The sequence below is a fragment of the Giraffa tippelskirchi genome, chromosome 5 (genome assembly GCF_054371585.1).
Source record: "Giraffa tippelskirchi isolate mGirTip1 chromosome 5, T2T-mGirTip1v1.2.pri, whole genome shotgun sequence".
Taxonomy (NCBI): Eukaryota; Metazoa; Chordata; class Mammalia; order Artiodactyla; family Giraffidae; genus Giraffa; species Giraffa tippelskirchi.
The window spans coordinates 922,947-946,489 of NC_137279.1; the positions used below are offsets into that span (position 1 = coordinate 922,947).

General features: G+C 52.9%; 1 protein-coding gene across 17 annotated transcripts in view; it reads left to right on the forward strand.

Annotated features, from left to right (window-relative positions):
• PPP1R12B (protein phosphatase 1 regulatory subunit 12B) overlaps positions 1 to 23,543 on the forward strand; it is a 159,935-nt gene that overhangs the window by 66,851 nt on the left and 69,541 nt on the right. For 7 of the 17 annotated variants that reach the window (XR_014052994.1, XR_014053000.1, XR_014052998.1 and 4 more), the window contains one exon: positions 2,432 to 2,611. The exons of 3 other annotated variants lie outside the window; for them this stretch is intronic. Coding sequence is in view for 6 of the 14 variants with exons in the window: in XM_081487333.1 (XP_081343459.1) it covers positions 2,432 to 2,611 (180 nt within the window). In the remaining 8 variants the exon portion in view is untranslated. Of the gene's footprint in view, positions 1 to 1,450; positions 1,698 to 2,431; positions 2,612 to 2,819; positions 4,454 to 6,266; positions 6,758 to 23,543 lie in introns of those variants that run through there. 7 more of the 17 variants (XR_014053001.1, XR_014052996.1, XM_081487327.1 and 4 more) reach the window with 5 other exon arrangements.

The following is a 23,543-nucleotide window of genomic DNA, read 5'->3' on the forward strand; positions in this document are numbered from 1 at the left end:
TCGAGTCACAGTGGTTAGATCGTGGCTTCCATTTCCAGGGGTTGCCTCATGGTTCAGAGTAGCTGCTGGAGTTCTCGCCATCACGGCTGCACTCTAGACCATTCGAGGGAGGAGGAGGAGAGGGAATGCCTCTGATCGAGAATTTCCCCCAAGCACTAGCTTTCTGTTCCTGCCACGCTGGCTCTGTCCAGCAGCCAGGGAGACTTTGATGCATGTGGATTCTTAACGGGGCACGTGGCTGCCCTGAGCTGTAGGGGCCTGTACTGAGGAGTGTGAATGTGGGTGTGTCCCGTCCGGTCCTGAGGAGCCCTCTGGTGTGTGAGCAGCATCCTCACTTCATAGGATGAGGAGGCTGAGGCCCAGGAGTGCAGCGATGTGCCCGCGGCCACACGGCCGGAAGGAGCAGAGGCAAGTTGGAGCCTGCATCTCTGCGTTTCGGGGCTCTCCTCTGCTTCACTTCTGTTTCCACTGAGTTTATCTTTTATTCTGGGCACTATACCAAGTGTCCCACAGGCTATGTTTTATTTAATCTCACAAGACCTTGCACTTCTAGGCATCGTTATCCCTGCCTTAGAGGGTGAGAGGTCAGAGAGGTTGAGCTTAGCCCCAGGTGGTTCCAAAGCCTCTGGTCCCCTGCCCCGGAGCTTTTCCTCTTCTGATCAGTCTGTAAAGTTATGTACTTCAAAATGGTAAAAATCATATTCTGTAATTTAACAACATCCTTGGCATTTCTCCAGCATGAGAAATTGCAGAGACCAAAGCATATTATTAACTAAGAAGAATTTCATGTAAGGTTTTGATGATTGTAAATTTTTTATACCTTTGTTAGTGGCTCAGATGGTAAAGAATCTGCCTGCAATGCGGGAGACCTGAGTTCAATCCCTGGGTCAGGAAGATCCCCTGGAGAAGGAAATGGCAATCCACTCCAGTATTCTTGCGTGTAGAATTCAACGGACAGAGGAGCCTGATGGCTACAGTCCATTGGGTCACAAAGAGTCAGACATGACTGAGTGACTAATACTTCTGATTAATTTTATTAGTGCTTCCTAAAGACTCATACATCTTGTGAGTCTGAGGAATTATTTGCCTTCACTTAAAAAAAAAAATGTAAAATCTTACCTTTTTCCTGAGCTATTAACTGCTTCTGGAGAAGTGGCTTGTATTTTTTAGATACCAGTTCAGAACTGTTCTATTTTTATCCTTGCATCTAGGTACGGTATTGATATTTTTATGATCTGATCATTCTTTCAAGCTTATAGCTACTTGTAAGCATTTGTGGTAGTTGTAAGTAGGTGAAAAAAACAGATTTTTAGCATTTATTATTTCCATTGCTTCCCCATCTCTGTTACCCCAGCAACAAGCTGTGACATCACAGACGATGGCTTTTTGGGTGCGGAGCCAATGGCTGCTCTCAAGTCTTTGTTAAGAAACAAAGATCTTGTTTTCATGTAAATGAGTCTAATTGCACAGCTTGCCGCTAGGAAGTCTGTCTTAGGGCCGCACTAGGAGCCTGGTCTCTCCTGTCTGCAGCTGTGAGTGTGGACAGTCAGGCGTGGGCTCCGTGGGGAGAGAGCAGTTGCCCTGCTAGCTGAGGCTGCCGCGTGCGCCCGAGTGGTTCTGGGCGATCCGGGAAGACGGTCTGGTCGTGGGAGTCGGCCGCGGCCGCTCGGGGCTCCCTGCCTGGGGCTCAGGGAGGTGTAAGTGACCTCAGTGGCGTCCGGTGTGTGAGTGTGGAGACCAGGCGGGGCTCCGGAGCCCTTCAGAGCGCTCTCGTGTCTGTCCCTACCTGTGCCGTAGATGAGTAAATGAAGTTGTTTTGTATCTCAAAATAAAAAATTTTTTTTCCTTTTCCTGAAACATAACTCCTTAGGCAGAAGATGTCAGACTGAAAGTGTAATCAGTGTTGTAAGATTTAAGAGCTCAGAATTAAGAAAACACACCAACCACAGACAAATTCTGAGCAAGAAGATTCTCTGGGCGAGCCCAGCTCAAGGCTCTGCCTCTGCCAGGGCGGTGGTGTGTGTGTGTGTGTGTGTGTGTGCGCACGCACGCTGACTGTTCCCCTTCTGCTGTGTCCTTCCTGACTTCAGGACCCCTCACAGGTCCCAGGGCGGTGCTGTGTGTGTGTGTACATGCTGACTGTTCCCCTTCTGCTGTGTGTGTGTGTGTGTGTGCGCGTGCGTGCATGGGTGCTGGCTGTTCCCCTTCTGCTGTGTCCTTCCTGACTTCAGGACCTGTCACAGGTCCTAGGGCGGTGCTGTGTGTGTGTGTGTGTGTGTGTGTGCGCGCGTGCGTGCATGTGTGCATACGTGGGTGCTGACTGTTCCCCTTCTGCTGTGTCCTTCCTGACTTCAGGACCCCTCACAGGTCCCCAGGCAGTGCTGTGTGTGTGCTGACCGTTCCCTTTCTGCTGTGTCCTTCTTGATTTTAGGGCCCCTTACAGGTCCCAGGCCGACTCCACAGCAGAGAGAGCAGACGGCATCGCCTGCAGCAGCCCGCTCTGTGTGATCACGAACCGCCCCCCGCCCAGCACTGCCAGCGGGGTTCCAGCCGCCACCCCGCTCTGCGCCCCTGGCCCCGAGCCCGCTGTGGAAGCCAGGGAGAGGAGGAGGTGTGTGTCCCCCGCTTCCCATGTGCTCTGCTCTGGGGTGGGAGGTGCAGGGCTGGGTGGCGCGAGTGAGTCCCCAGCTCAGAGGCTTCTTGGAAACAGAGCTTTCTGTTATGGCTTGGGTTTGTTCTTTGCCTCTCGGAGACTTATGGTGGAGATTTCAATTATTTCTGATTATTTAACATACATACTTTTTCCGTTACGGATATAGGCATTTCTTCTTTGTATTCGTCTTACGAGAGAGAGAGAGAGGCCCCTTTGAGGCACTGTTTTCCCCTTTGTGCTGGAGCACCTGAGCACAGAGAAGGGTCTTGGTCCTGCACTGCGTGGTCCGTGCTCATCTCTGGCAGCAAAGGAGAGCAGGGATGTGATAAAAGGCTCAGAGAAGCAGAGCTCGATGTACAGCGGTGATTAATTTAAGAAGAATGTCAGAAAAGGCAGCGGACAGGGCGTGACGGATGGGCTGGGGTCAGTGGCTGGCTGTTCTGCGGACTCACTAGAGGGGTGGAGGGAGCGGTCGAGAGCTGACCTCAGAGAGACTTTAGGGAGAAACTAAGAGAACTGACAGCCCCTTATGGCAGAAAGTGAAGAACTGAAGGGCCTCCTAATGAAAGTGAGAGAGGAGAGGGAAAAAGCTGGCTTAAAGCTCAACATTCAGAAAACTGAGGTCATGGCATCTCGTCCCGTCACTTCATGGCAAATAGATGGGGAAACAGTGGCTGACTTTATTTTTGGGGGCTCCAAAATCACTGCAGAGGGTGACTGCAGCCATGAAATTGAAAGATGCTTACTCCTTGGAAGAAAAGTTAGACCAACCTAGACAGCATATCAAAAAGCAGAGACATTAATTTGTCAACAAAGGTCCATTTAGTCAAGGCTATGGTTTTTCCAGTGGTCATGTATGGATGTGAGAGTTGGACTGTGAAGAAAGCTGAGCGCCGCAGAATTGATGCTTTTGAACTGTGGTGTTGGAGAAGATTCTTTAGAGTTCCTTGGATTGCAAGGAGATCCAACCAGTCCATCCTAAAGGAGATCAGTCCTGGGTGTTCATTGGAGGGACTAATGCTGAAGCTGAAACTCTGATACTTTGGCCACCTCATGCCAGGAACTGACTCTTGGAAAAGACCCTGATGCTGGGAAAGATTGAAGGCGGGAAAAGGGGATGAGAGAGGATGAGATGGTTGGATGGCATCACCGACTTAATGGACATGAGTTTGAGTAGGCTTTGGGAGTTGGTGATGGACAGAGAAGCCTAGCGTCCTGCAGTCCATGGGGTCACAAAGAGTCGGACACGCCTGAGAGACTGAACTGAACTAAGCGTGAGGCCTGAGAGACCTTGGAGGATGTGACCAAAAAGGACAGGCCACTTCCTCCCACTTGAAGAAGTGGGAAAAAATAGAATGCATTCCATTTGGGAGTTGAAGACTGAAGCCATAATGATCCCTTTTTTAAGACTATAAAAACAAGTGGAATCTTACCAAAATTTAGATTCCAGTTTGACTTCATTTTATTTTGAATATCCAAAAGAAGGAGTGTTGTATTTGTGAATGTGTGCATATGTGTAGCATGTCAGAGCATCTTTTCATCTATGAGATAGTGAGTTAAACGTTTTAGATACTTGTTTATTGTAAAGACAGCTTAAAGACATGTCATTTGAGACGAAATGGAAAGAAAATAAGTTGAAAAAGTGCTTTTCTTCTTCCTTTCCTCCCTTTCTTTTTTCATTTATTCACATAAAGCTTGAAGAGATTCTATTTTCTGGGCTAACAGATTGCAGAGCCAACAGCTGTCATCTTATAATAGGCTTCCAGCCAGGGAAACGTTAATAAATCAAATCTTAAGTATTTATGTATTTCATAGTTCAGATGTAATTTAGATACTGTTAGTTTCATCCAGAAACTAAATGCAAAAGTAATCTTTCATTTGCTGGAAAAAACTCCCTTTGAAAACTGCTTCTGAGTGGAGACAAGTGAAATGGGTTAAATCCAGCGTTGAGACCACAGGCCCTGAAGGACGGCTGAACCAGGCTACACCGTTGGCGCTCAGGAGCCGCAGAGAGGTCCGGAGACACGGTGACTGTCTGCCAGGGGTTTATAACCTCTGAGCAGTAACCTGCTACGGACTGTGAGCTTGTTTCTGAAGTTTTATTCAATCCACAAATATTTACTGAGTAACAGCTCTGTACCGTGTGCTGTATAGAATGTGGGTGCATTTCCTCAAGGAGCAGCAAGCATCAGAGAATTAAGTCAAGGTGTCTTACACATACTCTGAGTTGTTACGAGAGGCCTTACAGAGGACTCCTGGGGGGTCAGAGAAAGGCCAGGAGTGCGAGGCCCGCCCTGTTGAGAGCTGCGGGGAGGGGTGAGCACTGCAGGCAGTGCGTGCAGGCGCTGCAGAGGGGCCGTGTGCGAGGCGCCCCGTGCTCCAGAGGCCCTGGAGGAGACTGACGTGCGGACGGTAAGGGCCAGGGTGGTCCGGGCTAAGGCCCCAGGGCAGGCCGGGGCTGCGAGGAGCGGGCCGCCACAGCTGGCCAGGAGTGCGGGCTTACTCTCAGAGACGTCGGGGCCTCTGGAAGAGTGTTTTGCACACCCTACAGAGATGTGCTTCACACGGGTCACCAGACGCGATCACCAGCGTCCACATTAGAGCCTTTTCATCACCTCGACAGGAGACGCGGCCCCTCGCGGCAGCCGCGGTCCGCGCGCTCCCCGCGGCTGCTGTGTGTCTCTCTCGAGTTTCCCGCCTGGAGCCTCGCCCAGAGTGCAGTCCGTGTGTGGTCTTCTGTGACTGGCTGCTTCCCCCAGCCGGGTGTCTCCAGGGCTCGCCCGTGCCGTGTCAGGACTTTCTTCTTTCTGTGGGTGAACACTGTCTCGTTGCATGGCTCTCCTGCATTTTGTTGGACATTCATAAGTTGGTGGACATCCAGATTGTTCCTGCCTTTGGCCACTGTAAACATTCAGGTTCACGTTTCTGTGTGGATATATGTTTTCATTTCTCTGGGGTATATACCTCAGCGTAGAATTTCTTGGTCATCTGTCCATAGAAGATTTTAGCCAAAAAAAAAAAACCCAACTTGGTCTGACACATGTTCTAAAACTCGGCCTTTTGCACTCTGGTTGCAGCGTTGCGTGTGGAGTGGACGGGGAGGAAGGATGGGGAGGGCCAAGGCGAGCACGCGGGGCCCTCTGCAGGCGGGGGAGCTGGGGAGCGGCCGTGGGGAGAGGGGACAAGGCGCGAGCGGCTCGATGCCGCCTCGGGGGTGCAGGTGGGCCCGCGAGGAGCCTGTTGCGAGGAGCCTGTTCCCCGGTCAGTGTAGCAGAGTGCACCTGAGCGGGGGGGAAAAAGGAAAGTACGCTCCCAGGTGGCAGACGTGAGGCGGCCCCAAAAGCCAGAATGGTCTGCATGGCCTGGGGCAGCCTGGGGCAGCCTGAGGCCTGGAGCCTGGAGGCGTGGATTTGGTGCTGAGTGTGGACGCAGGATGCCTGGCTGTGGCCCTGACTGGGCTCAGGCCTTTCACCAGGAGCCTGTCGGGGCTGCCCGGGTCCCGGCTCCCGCTCCAGAAAAGGGTCAGAGGTCTGGGCAGGGATCGAAAAATCTTTTAAAGTTTTTTTCTCAAGATTTTAAAGAATACGTATGTATATGTTGTTTTCTTTTTCAGATTCTTTTCCATTATAGGTTATTACAGGATGCTGAATGCAGTTCCCTGTGCTTACAGTAGTCTTTGTTGTCAGAAAAATCTTCTTTGGGCTATTTTTACCACACATGCAGTTTGGAAATCCCAAGCCAAGAATCTAACATAGAAGCCAGGTGTATACTCTGGAAGTCGGGGGGCCAGCACGGCACAAACACATTCGAACTACCTCGAAAAGAAGCACGTGTCCAGCCTGGGCTCTGAGGCGTTTCTGTGCCGCAGTCCCCAGCAGAGACACCCTCGCACGGAACGTGGCACGCGCTGGGGAAGACGAGTCCCATGGGGCGCGCTTGCAGCGCGGGGTCCGGGTCTGCGTGCTCCGGCAGAAACGGCAGACTGTGCTTCGACTGGTCACGTCAACAGCAGTCAGTCCGCAGGACTTTATTGGAGCCAGATTGGAGGAGTGTAACCTAGAAGAACATCTCAGGAAGCTCCGAGGATGGTTCTTTCCATTAGAGGTCCTGGCATGGCAGTGGAGCGTGGTTTGGGACACCAGGCCGTGTGTGCACACACGACATCTTACTGATGGTTGACACGACCCGGGTCTGCGTTCTCACGGCCCCGTCTGGGAGGAGGTTCTCTGTGAGGGGCCGTCCTGCCGGGGCTGGAGCTGCTGCTGTGTGCTGTTGAGCAGGCATTTCTGCCGACAGAGGTCCGGTCTGTGTGAGAGGCAGACACGCCGCGCGGTAGCGGGAGAGGGGGCCAGAGGACCGAGACCGTTGTTCTATGTCTAAGTCATCCTTGTCTTGCCATAAAGAATGGATTTTATTCACAGAGTAACTGAAAGTGAGCAGTTGTGCTGAAGGCAGATCTGTGGGGAGAGCAGTCAGGTGAGGGGGTGGGAGGCACTTCTTGAAACAGGAGGGTCTGCTGCACGGTCGTGTGTCCGATCGCGCTGCGTGAGCATGCTGCGGCCTCGCGGTGAGGCTGCCGTGTGCCCGGCGGAGGTGTCAGGAGGTGTGGTCCCAGGAGAGCTGGCCCCGTACCCCTGGGGAGGCCAGCAGGCGGCCAAGGAGCCGCGGGTCTGAGGTCAGGCCTGTGGACGGCCTGGCCGCACAGCGCGGATCGGAGGTGCAGGGGAGCTGCCCGAGGAGGTGCCGGGCTTGAGTTTGGAAGGGTCGGTTGTGGGAGGTGGGTGGTGGTTTAGAGGGAACACAAGACATTTGGGGAACAGGTCCACTGTGCCTGACGCTGGGGAGGTAAGGCCGTGGAGCATGTCCCCGGGCGTCTTCCGTGAAGCAGGTCTAGATGAAGAAAAATTAGTAGTCTGTGGCTGAGTGAGCTCCTCAGACTGCGGTCAGACAGGGTGAACAGGCTTCCTCTCCAGCCTCGGGGCAGGAAGGGTGAGCGTCTGCAGGCTTCCCCACTTTCCGTGTCCGCCGAATCCTTGTGTGTTTTGCAGGAGCCCCAGTGGTGTTCCGCTGGGAATAATTTGGAAACTGGTGCTCGAGAGGGGGGCAGGAGCCGGTGGCCTCGTGCGTCTGCTGAGCAACGTGAGCTTCTGTTCTCAGGGGTGTGGGCCGGAGTGTGTTCAGCTGGGGAACAACTTGATGAAATAAAACATGCCATTTAAGCCATTCGGTTTGTCCTTCAGACAAACACAAGCTGAAAGAGAAACAAACCACAGGTTTTGCAAACAACTGGAGTCTCCTTCTGAGAAAGCACGCTGGGCGCTCATTCTCGCCCCGGCGCACAGCTTTCTCTGAAGTCGGGTCCTTGTGGCGGCATTCTGGGTCCTGCTGGAACGTGGAGGCCTGGAGCCTGTATTACAGGTCCCGTTGGAGACGGTTCGTGTCGGGTACCCGGGCCTTCAGACTGGGTACAGCAGGACCCGACCAGGGGGACCTTCGTCTCGGGAAGCACCTCTGTCTGCAGGTCACCGCAGCCTGTGAGTTGAGGGGTGGGTCCCCGTGCCCGGGTGCATGGCCCCCCCTTCCTGAGCCGCTTCCGGGGCTCAGTGGGCGCAGGTGCAGCCGTCCCCTGCGGGGCCCCTGCGCTCAGCCTGCGAGCTGCAGACAGGGCCACGGGCGCACCAGTGCAGGGGCTGGCCCGGGGGACGGCTGCGATGCCAGGTTGTGATCTGCATGGGGATGGTTGGCACCGGCTCTTCTGAGGGATGATGGGTAGCTTGCTTTTTGCTGTATTTTCCAGAGTTCTGGAGTGATGGAGTGCTAGTGTTGTAATGGTGGTGGAGGACAGGTGAGCTCTGTGGGCAGGTCTCTGTAAGGATGTGAGTCTGTGAAGACGGCGCAGTCCTTGAGGAGCAGGCGTAATAGTTGAGTGGTTCAGGACACCTTATGCAGGAGTCTGGTAATTTATTATTTTGCTGCATAGCTCAGGGCAGGACCTCTGGAAGTTTATTACCTTCGAGAAGGGCACAATCTTGGATTTACAAAGTTTCTTTTCTTTTCTTTTTTCCCTGAAAAGCATCCCTGTGCCTGGCATGTTCCTCTTACTTGATGGAAAGAAGGGGAGTTATGGCCCCACATTGCAGGTGGAAATGCTGAGGCCCAAGAGCATCGAGTTGGGCAATGAAGGCCGTATCTCAAGCCTCTTTTTCCTCCCCATGGCCTTACTAACCATTTCTTATTTTGGATTAAAAAAAAAAAAGGTCCCAGGCCAGTCCCTCTCCACCTGTGACAGAGGCACAGCCATCTCCACCTCACGGCCCTCCAGGCCCTGCACCCCGTTCCGGGCTGCTCCTAGGCCTGAAGGCCCCGGGGCCGTGGGACTGTAGGGTCGGCTGGTCTGGAGGCACAGTGGGGCGGGTATGTGGGGAGCGGCTGTCTCATGTCCCCGCGGCCTCGGGTTTCCCTTAGCAACCTGGTAAACACCCCGTGCTAATATTAGAGTGCCCGCCTGATCCTCCGTTGGCGTCTCCTCCAGCTTTCCCCCTCCCGCAATCCCCAGCCCTGAATTTTACGTTCTTATTTTTTTCTTGGTGCCCTTTTCTTTTCTAATAGAAATGACCAAAATGGTTTCTCTGTACACGAATTGAAATTATTTGTCTTTCCCAAACAGCTCCCATGCACTTGCTTTGCGAGGTCTCTTTACAGCTGAGTCAGGCACACCACACGGGTCGACCTTCCTGAATTCCTCGGGGTCCTGGTAAGCTGGGCAGTTACTCCACTGAGTGATGCTGTCAGCAGATTAATTTGGCATCGTCTTTGGAATGTGAGAAATTTAAACCAAGTAGTTAAACTCTGAGTCATGGTTTTTTAAAGCTGCTTGACTCATCTCTCAGCCTCCATGCTGAAGGCAAGGCAGTGGTCAGCCCAAGGAGGTACTCTGGAAAGGGGTTCCCAGCTCTTCCAGCCTCCTAGCTTTGTTCTGAGATGAGTGCTTTCTTTGCGTAAAGGGCTGGGTAGCAGTCGGTCCATTCACGTCTCTGGCTGCACTACGGGTTCCTGGGTTGCTTGTGTGGTTAAGTTACCACGTTGACTTATCAGCGGTTAAAGACTACACTGGCTCGACTCCTTTCTTGCCGTGGTTAGGAAGTCCTTTGCACTGTTTGGTCACCGAGCACACGCCTTGCCCTGCAGCGTCTAGTATCACTGGTTCTGGGGGAATCTTTCGTGTGTCCCAAGCTCCCGACATCAGCCACCCCGTCGTTGCCGCTATGGCCCCTGCAGCTGCCTGAGTGTGGTCCCGGGCGCTCGGGTACCTCCGCGGGCCACGAGTCCCCGGGCACAGGGTGTCGGGTCGGCAGACGCCTCTCAGTGACTGAAGGGATGTTTACAGCTGCTGGAGAGCACCCGTGACAGCCCCGCCCGTCCCCCTCGGGGCGAAGCGCAGGATGCCAGCCTAGGTCCGATGCTGCAGGGCACTGGTCAGCTGGGGGAGACGCAGCTGGTCTGGGTTTAAGAGCACCGAGTGGGAAGTAACTGCTAACGTGTGTAGGGTTTCTTTTGGGGGTGATCACTATGTTTTAAAATTGATTATGGTGATAATTGCGTAACTTTCAGTCTACAGAAAGCCGTTGAGTGGTGCACTTCAATGGAGGTGTGACACATCCTGGCTCCGGGAAGCTGTCTAAACATAGCACAGTAGTGTCCAGCCCCCCTCACAGTTCCGGAAAAACAGGCCTGGGCAGTGCCTGCTGAGGGTTGCCGCAGTGAAACCGAGGGGCCTGGAGTGGAAAGGCTGTTTTCTGTTGCTCAGCGCGGCCCCTGAGACATGCACTCATCAGGTCCAGAAACAGTGGCATTTGTCAGCACCCCACTTAGCAGTTCAGGAGCGGGGCTCCCAGAGCGCCCCGTCCCCGCGGGACGTGCACATTCCGAAGAGGGCCCGAGGCCACTGCCCCTGCTCCCAGCCCCGCGGGGCCAGCGCAGGTCACCTGGCCCTTATCAGCCCTGAGTTTCCAGCTAATCCCCTCCTGATAAGGTGGTTCTTTTTTCAGAGCTGCGAGGCTGGTGCCCGGTGGGAGGGACCAAAATGTGCCCTCACTCAAGCCACCCCCACCGCGTGCCAGGTGGTTCTCCCATGTTAGGAAACGGTCACTTGTAACAACCTCACGAAAGGAGCTCTAGTGTTTACCAGGGGAGGGCCGCAGAAGGGCGGCCACCTGTCTGTTGAAGAACAGGCTGTGGGAACGCCGCTGCCAGGCCCAGGTGTGTGGCCGGTGTGTCTGGGTGCCCGACCTCTCCCCTCCGTGACTTCACCTGGCAGCGGAGTCCTTGCTGCCCCCGGTTTTATGGAAATGGGAGGTGCAGGAAGTGGATCTTGCTGCTCTGGGTTTTCGGCCGACTGGCGTGCCACCCCGGGCCCCCATGAGCATGGGGCCTGAGGGCGGGAGCGGCGGGTGAGTCTGCTGGAGACCCTGGTGGCCGGAGCCCTCTCCGCCGTCCGCCGTCCCCTCCGGTTCTCCAGGGCGGGTGGGTGTGCACGCTGCTCCGGTGCCGTGCTCGGGGCTGGAGAGTGGTGAGGGTGAGATGCAGCGCTGGGCAGAGCCGGGGCGGAGCACCGCCGGTGTGCCCTCCTGTTCCCCGTGAGCGTGAGCACGCGCACTGACTCGGGGTCTGCGCGCAGAGGCCAGCGTGGCAGAGGGCAGAGAGGGGTTTGGGGGAGAAACGTGCCTGTCCTTTTAGGATAAGTATCAGTGGCGTCACACGTTGGAGAGCAGCCCCCAGGCGGTGGTTGTGTTGTCACGTCTTGTCTTAAGCGTTAAGTGGGATATATTTTAAGTAAACGAAACGTGTCCGATATTTGCCTCAGTGAGAGAAGTGGGGACGTGAAGGTGTCGGGCACCACTTGAGTTGGCCTTTGAACAGGAAATCATAAAGTGAAGAGACTGGTGCGTTGCGCTCTGGGTAGAAGCTCTTCGCCTGCTGCAAACTGGACAGTCAGATTGAATCTTACTGGCCGTGAACGTTTTCCTGTGTGTATGAGTCGTCCCCTCATGGTCTTGGGTGCGCAGAGGACCAGATTCCAGATGGAATTCAGCAGGTACCGGGTTGGGCCGTGCAGGAGACTCTGCTGCTGGGTCGTCGGTTCGGCCCGTGGAGTCGCTGCTCGTGGGAGCTTCTGGACTCGGCCTCCCAGAGCCAGACCCTTCCCTCCCTGCTCCTCCCGTCCCCCTGCCTCGCGTGTCTCTGGCGGTTGCCCCGCTTCACGGTCCAGGAAGCAAGCCCAGGCATCCCTGAGTGTCTGACGTCTACGCCGACCCGTCGTTCTGGGACGGCTGCTGGCACCTTCTCTGCTGCACCGTTTTGCTGGTGCTGAGAGAGCTCTCGGCATTGACCCCGCTGCCGGCTCTGCTCCCCTAGGCCCGGCCGAGGCCAGGGCCCCCTCCCCGTGTGCCTCTGAGGCCCTGTGCTGAGGCTGCTCCAGCTGACGCCGCCATCCACAGGGGTCGGGTGGGGGCACTAGCTCGCCGCTGTGCAGTGACCCCCGTGTCCAGAGGGGGGCAGCAGAGGCATGCGTGGGGCCGCGTTCACGGACGGCGGCTTCCCGAGAGACCCCGCTGCTCTGCGTTTGGTCCGTCCCCGCCCAGGTGTGGCCTGGTGGGTGGACGCTCCTCCTCGTGAGAGCGGCAGGCACGGGGGCGGGTGCCCGGGGTGAAGGCAGAGCTCACTGCCTGCACCTTGAGGTTGCCTTTTAACTTAGCTCCGGGCAGCGTGGAGTCCGAGGTGGCTGTCCTGCTGGCCACACGTTCAGTGCTGTGCCAGGAGCCGGGGTATAAAACGAGAGCCCTGCCTGCTTCGTGCCCCGAGACCGGGGACGCCAGGTGCCCCCCTCAGAAGCCGTGAGGGAGCAGACTGTCGGGGTGGGGGCTGTGTCAGGTGCTCGGAGAAGAAGGCGGATTGTGTAGGATGGGTGGTCCTACATTGTGACCGACTTCGCGAAGGTCATGAAGTGAGGGGGACCCAAGCTGGCTTCAGACGTGAGAGGCCTGGACAGGTGAGGGGATTCATGTTTGTGAACACTTACTGTATGCTAGTACCCCCAGATGCGTTCAACCTTCTTTTTTGTGATATGAATAGTATTTTTTCTTAGTACGTGTAAGAAAGTTAAGACGGATTATGGTCCTGCCCACAGTCACAGAGCTGGTAAATGGCAAAGCCAGGACTCAGAGCCAGGCCTTTGGGATGTCACCGCCCCCGGCTCTGACCCCGTGGGGCAGTGAGCTGGCAGTCTCCACTGGGCCCTGGGCGACGAGCTGGCAGTGTGGGCGGAGGCCCTAGGCTCTGTGGATGCTCTGTTTTTGACGGAAATGCGTATCTGTCCTGGGAGAAACCAGTCCTGAGAACAAAGTAAACGGAAAGCTTTCTGTCCTGTCTGAAACCGAAGGGGAAGCAGGGCTCCTGGCAGCCCCTGCGGCGGCGTCTGCCAGGCGGTCCGGTGTCTTAGGCGGGCGCAGGGTGCCCTCGGGGGTGCTCCAGAGCCAGGGGTACACCTCTTTCTATTTTAACAAGAATTAAAGAGCTGGGATTGGCTGACGGCAATTACCTGGACAAGCCGTTGTTTCTGGTCTTCTTCAGATGCTGTTGCTCACGCTCTTCGCTCACCCTGGGCAGTAAAGTAGCCTAACTTCTATTTTGTTTTCTCTGAAGAAACCCTAGTCTTCTCACCTTAAAACGAGGAAAATGGAATGTGACTCACGATTTGTGTGTGCTTTTGTTGACCTGTAATAAAGTGTAGGAACAGCTCGGGGAGCCTGCAGGAACTCGGTTCCTCCCAAAGAAGCCCGTGGAGAAGGGGCACCCCCGGCACGCTGGGGATGGCGGGGCTGCCCCCTCGCGCCCCTGGACCGGGGTGCCTGCCCGGGGGCTCATGTTCACCTTCTGGCCTGGAGCCCCCGTGCCGGCCGCCCGTCACCCCACTCTCCCTGTCGCTCTCGAGGCGGGGCTCTGATGCGCCCTGTCCCCCGCTGCCTCGTCCCTCTGAACCCTGCTGAGCGGGGCTCTGCCCGGCCGACCCCCCGCCCCTGCCTCAGACTCTGTCCTCGGTCGCGGGGCCTCTGCCTCCGGCACCTGTGTCTTCCCTCCCCTCCGTCTCCGCCCACTCCCTCCTCTGGCTCCTGCAGCCCCCCGGCCCCTGTGGGCAGCCCCTCTTTTCCTCTGGGGACCCCCCCGCCCCCCACCCAGCTGCTCAGTCCCCTCCTGTGTCAACGGGTCTCCTTTCTTGGGACCTTCCTGACCCCGTGGAGCCTGAGTGCTGGGGGCTGCCCGGCACTCTCGCCATTCTTGTAGGGGTGTATGTGTGTGATTTCCTTTCTTTATCTTGGGCTGCGCGGGGTCTTCGTGGCTGCGTCCAGGCCTTTCTCCAGTTGCAGCTCCAGGGGACGCGGGCTCAACGGTTGCGGCTCCCAGGCTTAGTCGCTCCTCAGCATGTGTGACCTTCTGGGTCAGGGATCGAACCCCTGTCTCCTACCCTGGCAGGTGGGCTCTTGACCACCGAGCCACCAGGGGCCCCTTGGCAGGTGGGCTCTTGACCACCGAGCCACCAGGGGCCCCTTGGCAGGTGGGCTCTTGACCACCGAGCCACCAGGGGCCCCTTGGCAGGTGGGCTCTTGACCACCGAGCCACCAGGGGCCCTCGCCATTTTTTTTGCCGTTTTTCCTGCCGTTCTTTTCCTTCCCCTGTATTTGTCTCCATCTATTTAAGGTGACGCTGGACGTGTGCATGGCCTTGAGTTCTCAGTTTCTCTTTAGAACGAGAGTATAAACAAATAAACCACTCCCTTCCCAGGCAAAAAAGAGCCGGAAAAGTCTGTCTGTTCGTATATATTTCTGTCCTTGTTAGTGGTCTTGGCATAAATGTCACCCTGCTGAGGAACTTGGAAATCAAACAAGATTTCTTTTCTTCTCCAAAGAAGTGACCGGTCCTCCTCGAGTCCTTTCTGCCATCCCCCTTGAGAGTCTGGCGGAACCCCCTCCCTCTCCACCTGCACTGCCCTCGGAAACCCCGGCCCTTCCCCTCCCTTGAGAACTGAGAAATATCAATCATCTCAGATATGCAGATGCACCACCCTTATGGCAGAAAGGGAAGAGCTAAAGAGCCTCCTGATGAAAGTGAAAGAGGAGAGTGAAAAAGTTGGCTTAAAACTCAACATTCAAAAAACTAAGATCACGGCATCTGGTCCCATCACTTCATGGGAAATAGATGGGGAAACAGTGTCAGACTTTATTTTGGGGGCTCTAGAATCACTGGAGGTAGTGACTGCAGCCGTGAAATTAAAAGACGCTTGCTTCTTGGAAGGAAAGTTATGACCAACATAGACAGCATGTTAAAAAGCAGAGACATTCCTTTGCCAACAAAGGTCCGTCTAGTCAAGGCTATGGTTTTTCCAGTGGTCATGTATGGATGTGAGAGTTGGACGGTGAAGAAAGCTGAGCGCCGCAGAATTGATGCTTTTGAACTGTGGTGTTGGAGAAGACTCTTGAGAGTCCCTTGGACTGCAAGGAGATCCAACTAGTTCATCCTAAAGGAAATGATGCTAAAGCTGAAACTCTCAATACTTTGGCCACCTGATGCGAAGAGCTGACTCATTTGAAAAGACCCTAATGTTTGGAAAGATTGATGGTGGGAGGAGAAGGGGACGAGAGGATGAGATGGTTGGATGGCGTCACCGACTCAATGGTCATGAGTTTGAGTAGGCTCCGGGAGTTGGTGATGGACAGGGAGGCCTGGCGTGCTGCGGTCCATGGGGTCACAGAGTCGGCCACGACTGAGCGACCGGACGGAAGTGGACTGAAGAGTTACTCATAGCCTCACCGTTCCACAGTAGCTCTGCTGACATCTTTAGGTTTTACTTGGAGATAAAGCTGTGCCATGTTTCCTTTTTAAAATGTTATTACCTATTTAAAACATCCAACGTATCAGTTTTTTGGCCCTATCAAATCCTGTGTCTTGCCATATTGGCTTCAGTTTTTTAAATAAATTACTAACGTCTGGTTCACACCCCTGTGTCCCCTCAGTCTCATCTCCCTGACCCCTGCCTAGAGGGAGCCACTGTCCTGAATTTGGCAGTGACCATTTTCAGATATTGTTAGTCATTGCTTCATGTATGTGCACAGAAACCATCCTTTTACAAGTTTTCACTGTGTGTGTAAATTGCATCCTTCTCTATACAACATTCTGAAACCTGCTGTTTTCACTTAGCAGGTCTGTCTGTCCATTTTCAATGCTCACTTAGGCCATTGTTTGACTACAGCACAGCTTGGTTGGGTGTATTTTTGCTAGTGGATGTCCAGGGCCCTCCCACCGCAGCCCCCAGCGCTGCCGCTACCGTGTGCACGCTCACGCCTGACCCCTTGCACACGTGCAGGGCTGTGTCCAGGGTGTGTGTTCCCCGAGGAGCCCCGCTGTCAGGAGTGGGGAGCAGCTTCCGGAGAGGCCGCCCTGCCTGCCCCTGTGTGCTCCCACCAGCCACGACGAGCGTGCCCTTCTCTGCAGCCCGCCATGCACTTGATGATGTCAGTGGGTTTGTTTTTACAAATCCAAGGAAGATGAAGTGGTTTCTCTTTGTTCATTTGTATTTCATGATCACTAGTGAAAGTGAACATTTTCTCTTATGTTTGTAAGGCTTTTGGGGTTTCCTTTTTTGTAAATTCCCTTATTATATGCTTTGCTGATTTTTTCCCTGTTGGAATTTGGCCCTTTTAAAAAAAAACTTGGTACAAGGTCTTTACATAGTCTAGATCCTAGTATTTTACAGGTTTACGTATATATAATAGTTCACTTTGTCTTATAGTATGTGGATGTTCTGTGATTCACTTAAGCATTCTCCCTGTTGTTGGAGATCTGACTTATTTCCATAAATGTTTTATGTGTTGACTTGATTGGATTTTCTTTCTTTCTGATTAAAAGAGGAAAAGGAGTGGTGATGGTGCATTTGGCCTGACCGTCCTGCCGTCGGGGACGGATGTTTGAGAGCAGGCCAGGCCAGCTGGTGGGACAGCCTGGGGGGTGAGATGGAGCAGCCTTGCCACCCGCCTGGTGCCGGAGTCTACCCTGTTTGGCACCCAAAATGCCTGCGCTGACCGTGAACTCGCTGGAGAGTGGCCTACAGAAATACCACATTGTCAGGTGGAAGTGGCTTTGGCGTCCAAGGCTGGAGTGCTTTTAATGGAACGAGTGCTATAGGCAGATGCTTATCTTGCTCCCTTCCTGGTTTGAAATTAACCGTAAGTCCCCTTCTCTCCTCAGAGGAGAGTTCAGATGCAGGACTCCCCAAAGCTGTCCCAGAAACCAGTGTCCCGCGGGTGGGTTCTGGGTGGGAGGCGACTCTCTCATCACTAGGGGCACAGCCTCGAGCGCCCTGGGTCCCCTTGGTCCCTTCTCTTCATTCTGCTTTATTCTACTGAGAGAGCCCTTGAGCCTGGGTGGGAAGTATTTTCAAGGGCATTATGACTTCTTCCAAATGAGTTATCCATTTCCAGCAAAAATAATTAAGGGGAGCTCCTTAATAGACTAGGTGGGATGGATATTATAGTGCCTTTCTTTCTTTTCCAAATCACTGCTGAGCTACTGACACAGGATGGAGAGGTTGTGGCCGGAAGCAGTGGCTGGACCGTCTCCAGCACCTGCCCTGGTCCTCACAGCAGCCCTGGTGCTGGGTGAAGAGTCAGTGGCAGCCGGGAATACCTTCATTGCATGAGAAACTTGGGCTGAGAGTGCTTAGACATCTTATCCAGGGTCATCTAGCAAGGATGCTGAGGAGCCAGGGTTGGAACCCCGGCAGTCTGATTCCATGTCAGGGTCCTTTGTCTCCACACTGAACTTGTCAGAAGGTATTTTAGGTCTTTGATTACTGTTACAGTTTTCTGGATGTTCACTGGTGACTTTGCACAGCTTTCTAAGATAGGATTAGTGCAGATGTTGTATGTAAGGAGCATGTGGACTTCAGAGGGAGAGAGCCAATGATTTCTTGTAACAGATTAGTTTGCTTAATTCTAAGTATTTGAATTCTGCTGACCATGTAACCTCAGACAAAGCAGAATGTTTTCCTGCCTTCCAGGAAATGCGGTAGGTAGGTATGGTAATCAGGTGATTTGGCATCAGAATTCCTCCTCTGTCCCTGCATGGCAGATGTTAGCCTGGATTTTATCTGGAGGCTGGAGCAGGGGCAGATGTGAAGCCATGGCTTCTGTGCTGTCGTCGCAGTGTTTCGGGGGCTGAGACTCGTCAGCAGAGCAGAGCTGTGCAGGGCAGATGCGTGAGCACCCGTGATGTGCTGGCTGTGGGTGTGCCCTGGCACGGTCTTCTCTGTAAAGGGCCAGGTGATGAATATTTTGGACTTCGCAGGCCATTTTATTTCTGTCGCAAATACTAAACGCTGCTGCTGCCGTTGGTAAAACTTGATTCACAGAACGTGGTGGCCACGTGTGACTCTGGGACTGCAGTGTGCTCCCTGGTCTGGGTTTAGAACGTTGGGGACTCAGGTGCCACTGAAAACGCAGCGTGTCCTCCAGGAAACCGGGCGCTGAGGTGCTTACTTCTGTGGGTCTGGAACCTGCATCTGGGTAGACAAAAGGAAATGAGGATGTACCTTCCCTCCTCAGAAACTCTTAAAATCAAGTACTCGGGTTTTCTGGAGTTTGTTTTTATAAGTTTTTTTTTCCTTACAACTTAGTACAAATCTCATATATTGACACAGGTTGCAAAGTGATATACATAATATTGATTAAAAATAGATTATAATATAGTATACAGATACTGACTATACATACATAGATAAAAATCTAGACATCTTTGTAGTAGAATAAAAATGGGCTTGTCTTCCTGTGGTGGAATTCAGTTTATTTTTGTTTTTACATGTTGGTCTGTTTTCTGATTGTTTCTGAGGAGAATGTGTGTGATTTCAAACACTCAAGACTCCAAGTGAGGTGAAAGGCCCTTGATTCCCCCCAGAGCCATTTTTACCAGCTGCGTTTCTCTTGTTCGATACAAGTCGCTGGAGCAGGTGGTGAGATGTGCCAGTTTGAAGCTTGCACCTTCACTGCGGCCTCTGTCTAGGGTGCAGAGAAGAGACGACAGTCAAGAATGAGGTTGTACAGGGGTGCTCCCTGTGTTTGCAGGTGGAGGTGAGGTGTGGGGAGGCTGCCGGCGAAGTTCCCAGGGAGGCCTCGGTCCTCGGTGTGGCCACTGATTCCAAGTCTGGCCTGTGACGTGCAGGTCTGGGGACTCAGGCTTTCCAGTCACCCAGAGAGAGGCACATGCTAAGGAAGGAGCCGCATGCCACACTCACAGTGGGCTGAGACGCATACGGCGGTGCCAGTTTACTGGTCCACACGGCGGGAAAGCTCTCTTAGCATGAAGCTGGCTGAGGACCTCTGTTCAGACCGTGGCATGTCTTGTAACAGACAAACCCTCCCACTGAGACTAAGCAGAGAAGCCGGATAAACAGAAGGAAAAGAAGCCTTCGAAGGCGTTGGCGAGATGGTGAGGTGGTGAGCACTGGACATGTCCCGGTCCCGGAGGGAGTCACGGGGGGTGGGCGCTGCCCCAGGCAGTGCTGTCCCCAAGGCGCTGGCTCCAGGGTGCCTCATGCTGCGGAGATAGAAGGCAGTGTTCAGAAACAGCCCCAGGGACCCCTAGACTCCACGGGGCCTGCCAAGGGCCCACCCTCCGGCCGCCAGGCTTCCAGACCCAGGCCAGCTTGACGGAGACCGAAGCCCAGCTTCTGAGCAGCTCAGTCTCCAGGTGGGTTAAGAGGGTTTGCCTCAGCCCCCTGTTCCTCCCAGTGTGGTCTCCACATCAACAGCATCACCTGAGAACTTGTCAGAAGCTCTTGCAAGCCCTCCAGACCTGCTGAGTCAGTGCTGTGGCGGGGGAGCCCTGTGAGATTCGTAGTCACAGCCTTCCAAGCGAGGCTGCTGCGTGAAAGTCGGGGGACCACTCCTCAGCCTGACTGCCAGGGAAGAGGGTCTCCTCTGCAGGGTGGCAGCACTTCCCAGAGCTGCAAGCCATTACGGTTTTCTTGCATTAAAAATTCTGGCATTAATTCAAAAATCGCCATACGTGCTGAGTAACAAGACTGATTTACGAAAGACTAAGAAAATACAGACACTAGGAACAGCCTCGGGTATCGATGGTGTCAGACCTGGACTTCAGAGTAATCACAGTAAACTGTGGTTAACACGTTCAAGAAAATAGAAGACAAAATAGAGAATTTCAGTAGAGAACTGCTCTCTGTTTAGAAGAATGGAAATTCTAGAACTGAAGACTAAAGTAACAAATGAAGAAATCGCTTATAGTAGGGCAGCCGAAGAGGATGTGTGAGCTAAACAGACTGGACGGCGGGAGGCGCCCAGAGAGAGGACAGAGAGGCCGGGAAGGCGTTGTCGCGATCGAGGGCGGCGGGCGTCCTGGCGCCGACCTGCAGCTGGGGGGGCGGGGGGTGCTGGGGGGCGGGGGGCGCTGGGGGCTTCTCCCGGGCCGGCACCGCTTCCTCCTGAGAAGTGGGTGCTCAGACCCGCCGTTCAGATGTAGGTGCCTTGGCCAACATTTTCTTGAAAATGAGCAAAGTGAACCTGTCATTTTGAGTGTTGGTTGCAAATTACAACATTTAAGGCAGAAATTAGAAGTTTGGAAGACTTCCACCTGTCACTGTGGGTGACAATATTGACTGCTTCCCCAGGTGCAAAGACTGTTCTGAGACCAAAGATAGTATTAGAGAATGTAGAGTTTTAAAAATTTTAGTATTTCTTACTGATGTAATTGATGAAGTAAAACATTTTCTTTTTGGTGATTTGATGAGTATATTACAGAATGATGACCACAGTAAGTTTAGTTACCGTCTGTCCCCACACGTGGCTGTATTTTTTCCCTTGTGGTGAGCACTGTTAAGGTCTGCCCCCTTAGCGAGTCTCGGATGTGCTGTCGCCCCCGTGCGGCGTCCACTCCGGGACTCACTGCTCGCGTAACTGGAAGCTTGCGCCTCCTGACTACCTCACCCACTTTGCCCACCCCCCGCCCCCAGCAACCCCCAGTCTGTTCTCCGTACCTGTGAGCTCAGTTCTCTTAGATTCCACATGCAAATAAGATCATATCATATTTGTCTTTGTCTGACATTTCACTTAGCGAGGGCCCTCAAGGCCCGTCCATGTTGTGGCAGATGGCAAGATTTCCACCTTTTGTGACTAAATAGTATTCTGCTGTGTCTGTCTGTGTATACACACATGCTATATTTTCTTTATCCATCCGTTCATCTGTTGATAGACCCTTGGTTGTTTCCCTGTCTTGGCAGTTGTGACTAGTGCACGTGGGGTTCAGATTTAGCTCAGATCGAGGTAGTAATTTGCTTTCCTTCAGATAAATACCCAGCGGTGGACTCGCTGGGCCCATGGTAGTTCTGGTTTTGCTGTTTTCCACAGTGGCTGCAGCAGCTTACACCCCGCAGCGGTGCGTGGGGACACCCCGTCTCCACATCCTCACCGGCGCTGGGGCTTCTTGTCTGGTAGCTGTCCTGACAGGTGTGAGGTGACCTCTCACTGTGCCTGTGGCTGGCATTGCCCTGGTGATCAGTGGTGTGAGCATCTTTTCATGTGCCTGTTGTCCATCTTCTTGGGAAAAAGTCTGCTCAGATCCTTTGCCCATTCTTTAATCGGAGTGTGTGTTTTCTGTTGAGTTGTGTGAGTTCTTTAGTTTGGCTGTTAACCCCGTATCAGATATATGACGTGCGAATATTTCCTCCCATTCAGGGGGTTGCCGTTTTGTCTAGTTTCTGGTTTCCTTTGCTGTGCAGAAGCAGGAAGTTAGATGAAGTCCCATGTGTTCATTTTGCTTTTGGTGTCAGAAAGTCGTTGCCAAGACTGTTGTCAAGGAAACTGAGTTAAAGAATGTGATTTTTAAAGTTGCTATTGCATGATGAAATGGGCTCGCCTTTGGGAGGGCTGCACCAGTATTTCCCCAGAATCACGCCTGGGTAAGACGTTGCATCCAACGTACAAGACAGACGACTGGGTTTCAGCGTAACAGGGCAGAGAGCTCTGCTAACATGGCTTCAGGTTCCACATGGCAGCTGACCTTTAGGAATCACCACTTGTGTGAGTTACGTGTGACTGTGTGATTGGAGAGGACTGTCCACAGTTACCTGAAAAAGCTACTCTAAGACTCCTTGCTTTTCCAACTACATATTGGGCTGGATATTTTTATATATTTTAGCTAAAGCAACATACTACAACATATCAGGTGCAGAAATGTGTATGAAAATCCTGCTATCTTGTATTAAGACAACATTAAACAAATTTACAAACATGTAAAGTAATACCATTCTTAGTAATTTTTTTGTTTTACAACATGTAGTTATTTTCATAAAAGATAAATTATTGATAGTAACATGTAATAGGGCTGTCGTTTTCTACTGAACTCACAAATGCATGTTTAGTGTCTCGATTTTAATGTCTAATAAGGTAAATATTAATAGATAGACCCCATATAACCAAAGGCTGGTTGGGGATCTTCGGTACTTTTTAAAGTGTGAAGGGGTCCTTGACTGGCCAGTCTGAGAACCGCTGCTGCAGACACAGCTTGGCTGGACAGTCTGAGAATCGCTGCTGCAAACACAGGCAGACTGGAGAGTCTGAGAACCGCTGCTGCAGACACAGGCAGACTGGACAGTCTGAGAACTGCTGCTGTAGACACAGGCAGAGCCCGCGTCACCACGCTCCCGTCCTCCCTTCCAGACCCCGTGTTAGTCACGTGAAGGTTGCTGGCCGCCCTGTGATGAGTGAGTCTGTCGGCACCATTTTTCCAGCGACGTTTGGTCACTTCATATCTCTGTATCACAGCTGGCTGTTCTCACAGTGTTTTAAACTTTGCCGTACTGTATCGTTATGGTATCTGTGGTCAGTGATCTTTGAGGTTACCGTTGTAATTGTTTGGGGTGTTACACACCACACCCATATGAACCACGAACAATGAAAAATGCTGCTTTTCACTGCTCCACTGACCAGCAGTTCCCCCATCTCTCTCCCTTGCTTTGGGCATCCCTACCCCTGGGGACACACCAATACTGAAATCAGGCCGGCTGATAATCCTACCAGGGTCCTAAGTATTCAAGTGAAAGGAAGAGGTACACGTCTCTCACTCTAAATCAAAAACCAGAAATGATTCTCCTTAGTGAGGAAGGCATTTCGAAAGCCAAGACAGACCTATAGCTAGGCCTCTTGCACCAAACAGCCAAGCTGGAAATGCAAAGGACAACTGCTTAAAGAAAATTAAAAGTGCTGCTTCAGTAGATTATTAGAAAGTGAAGCGGCCTCATTGCTGATATATATATAGGGAAAGCCTGAGTGGTCTGGATAGAAGGTCAAACAGAAACAACTTTCCTTTAGTCGCAGCCTCGTCCAGATCAAGGCCTTAACTCTCTTCAGTTCTGTGAGGACGCTGCGGAAGGAAAGTTTGAAGCTTAGCAGAAGTTGGTTCATGAGGTTTAGGGAGAGATGCTATCTTAATAACATGAAAGTATAACCCTGAATATTCATTGGAAGGACTGAAGCTGATTTTGGCCACCTGATGTGAAGAGCTAATTCTTTGGAAAAAACCTTGTTGCCGGGGAAGATTAAAGGCAAGAAGAGAAGGGGGCAGCAGAGGGTGAGATGATTAGATGGCATCACAGACTCAGTGGACATGCATTTGAGCAAACTCTGGGGGATAGTGGAGGACAGAAGAGCCTGGCGTGCTGCAGCCCCTGGGGTCACAAAGAGTGGGACATGACTTAGTGACTGAATAATACAAAGTACAATGAGGTGAAGCAGCAGGTGCTGATGGAGAAACCAGCAAGTTATCGAGAAGA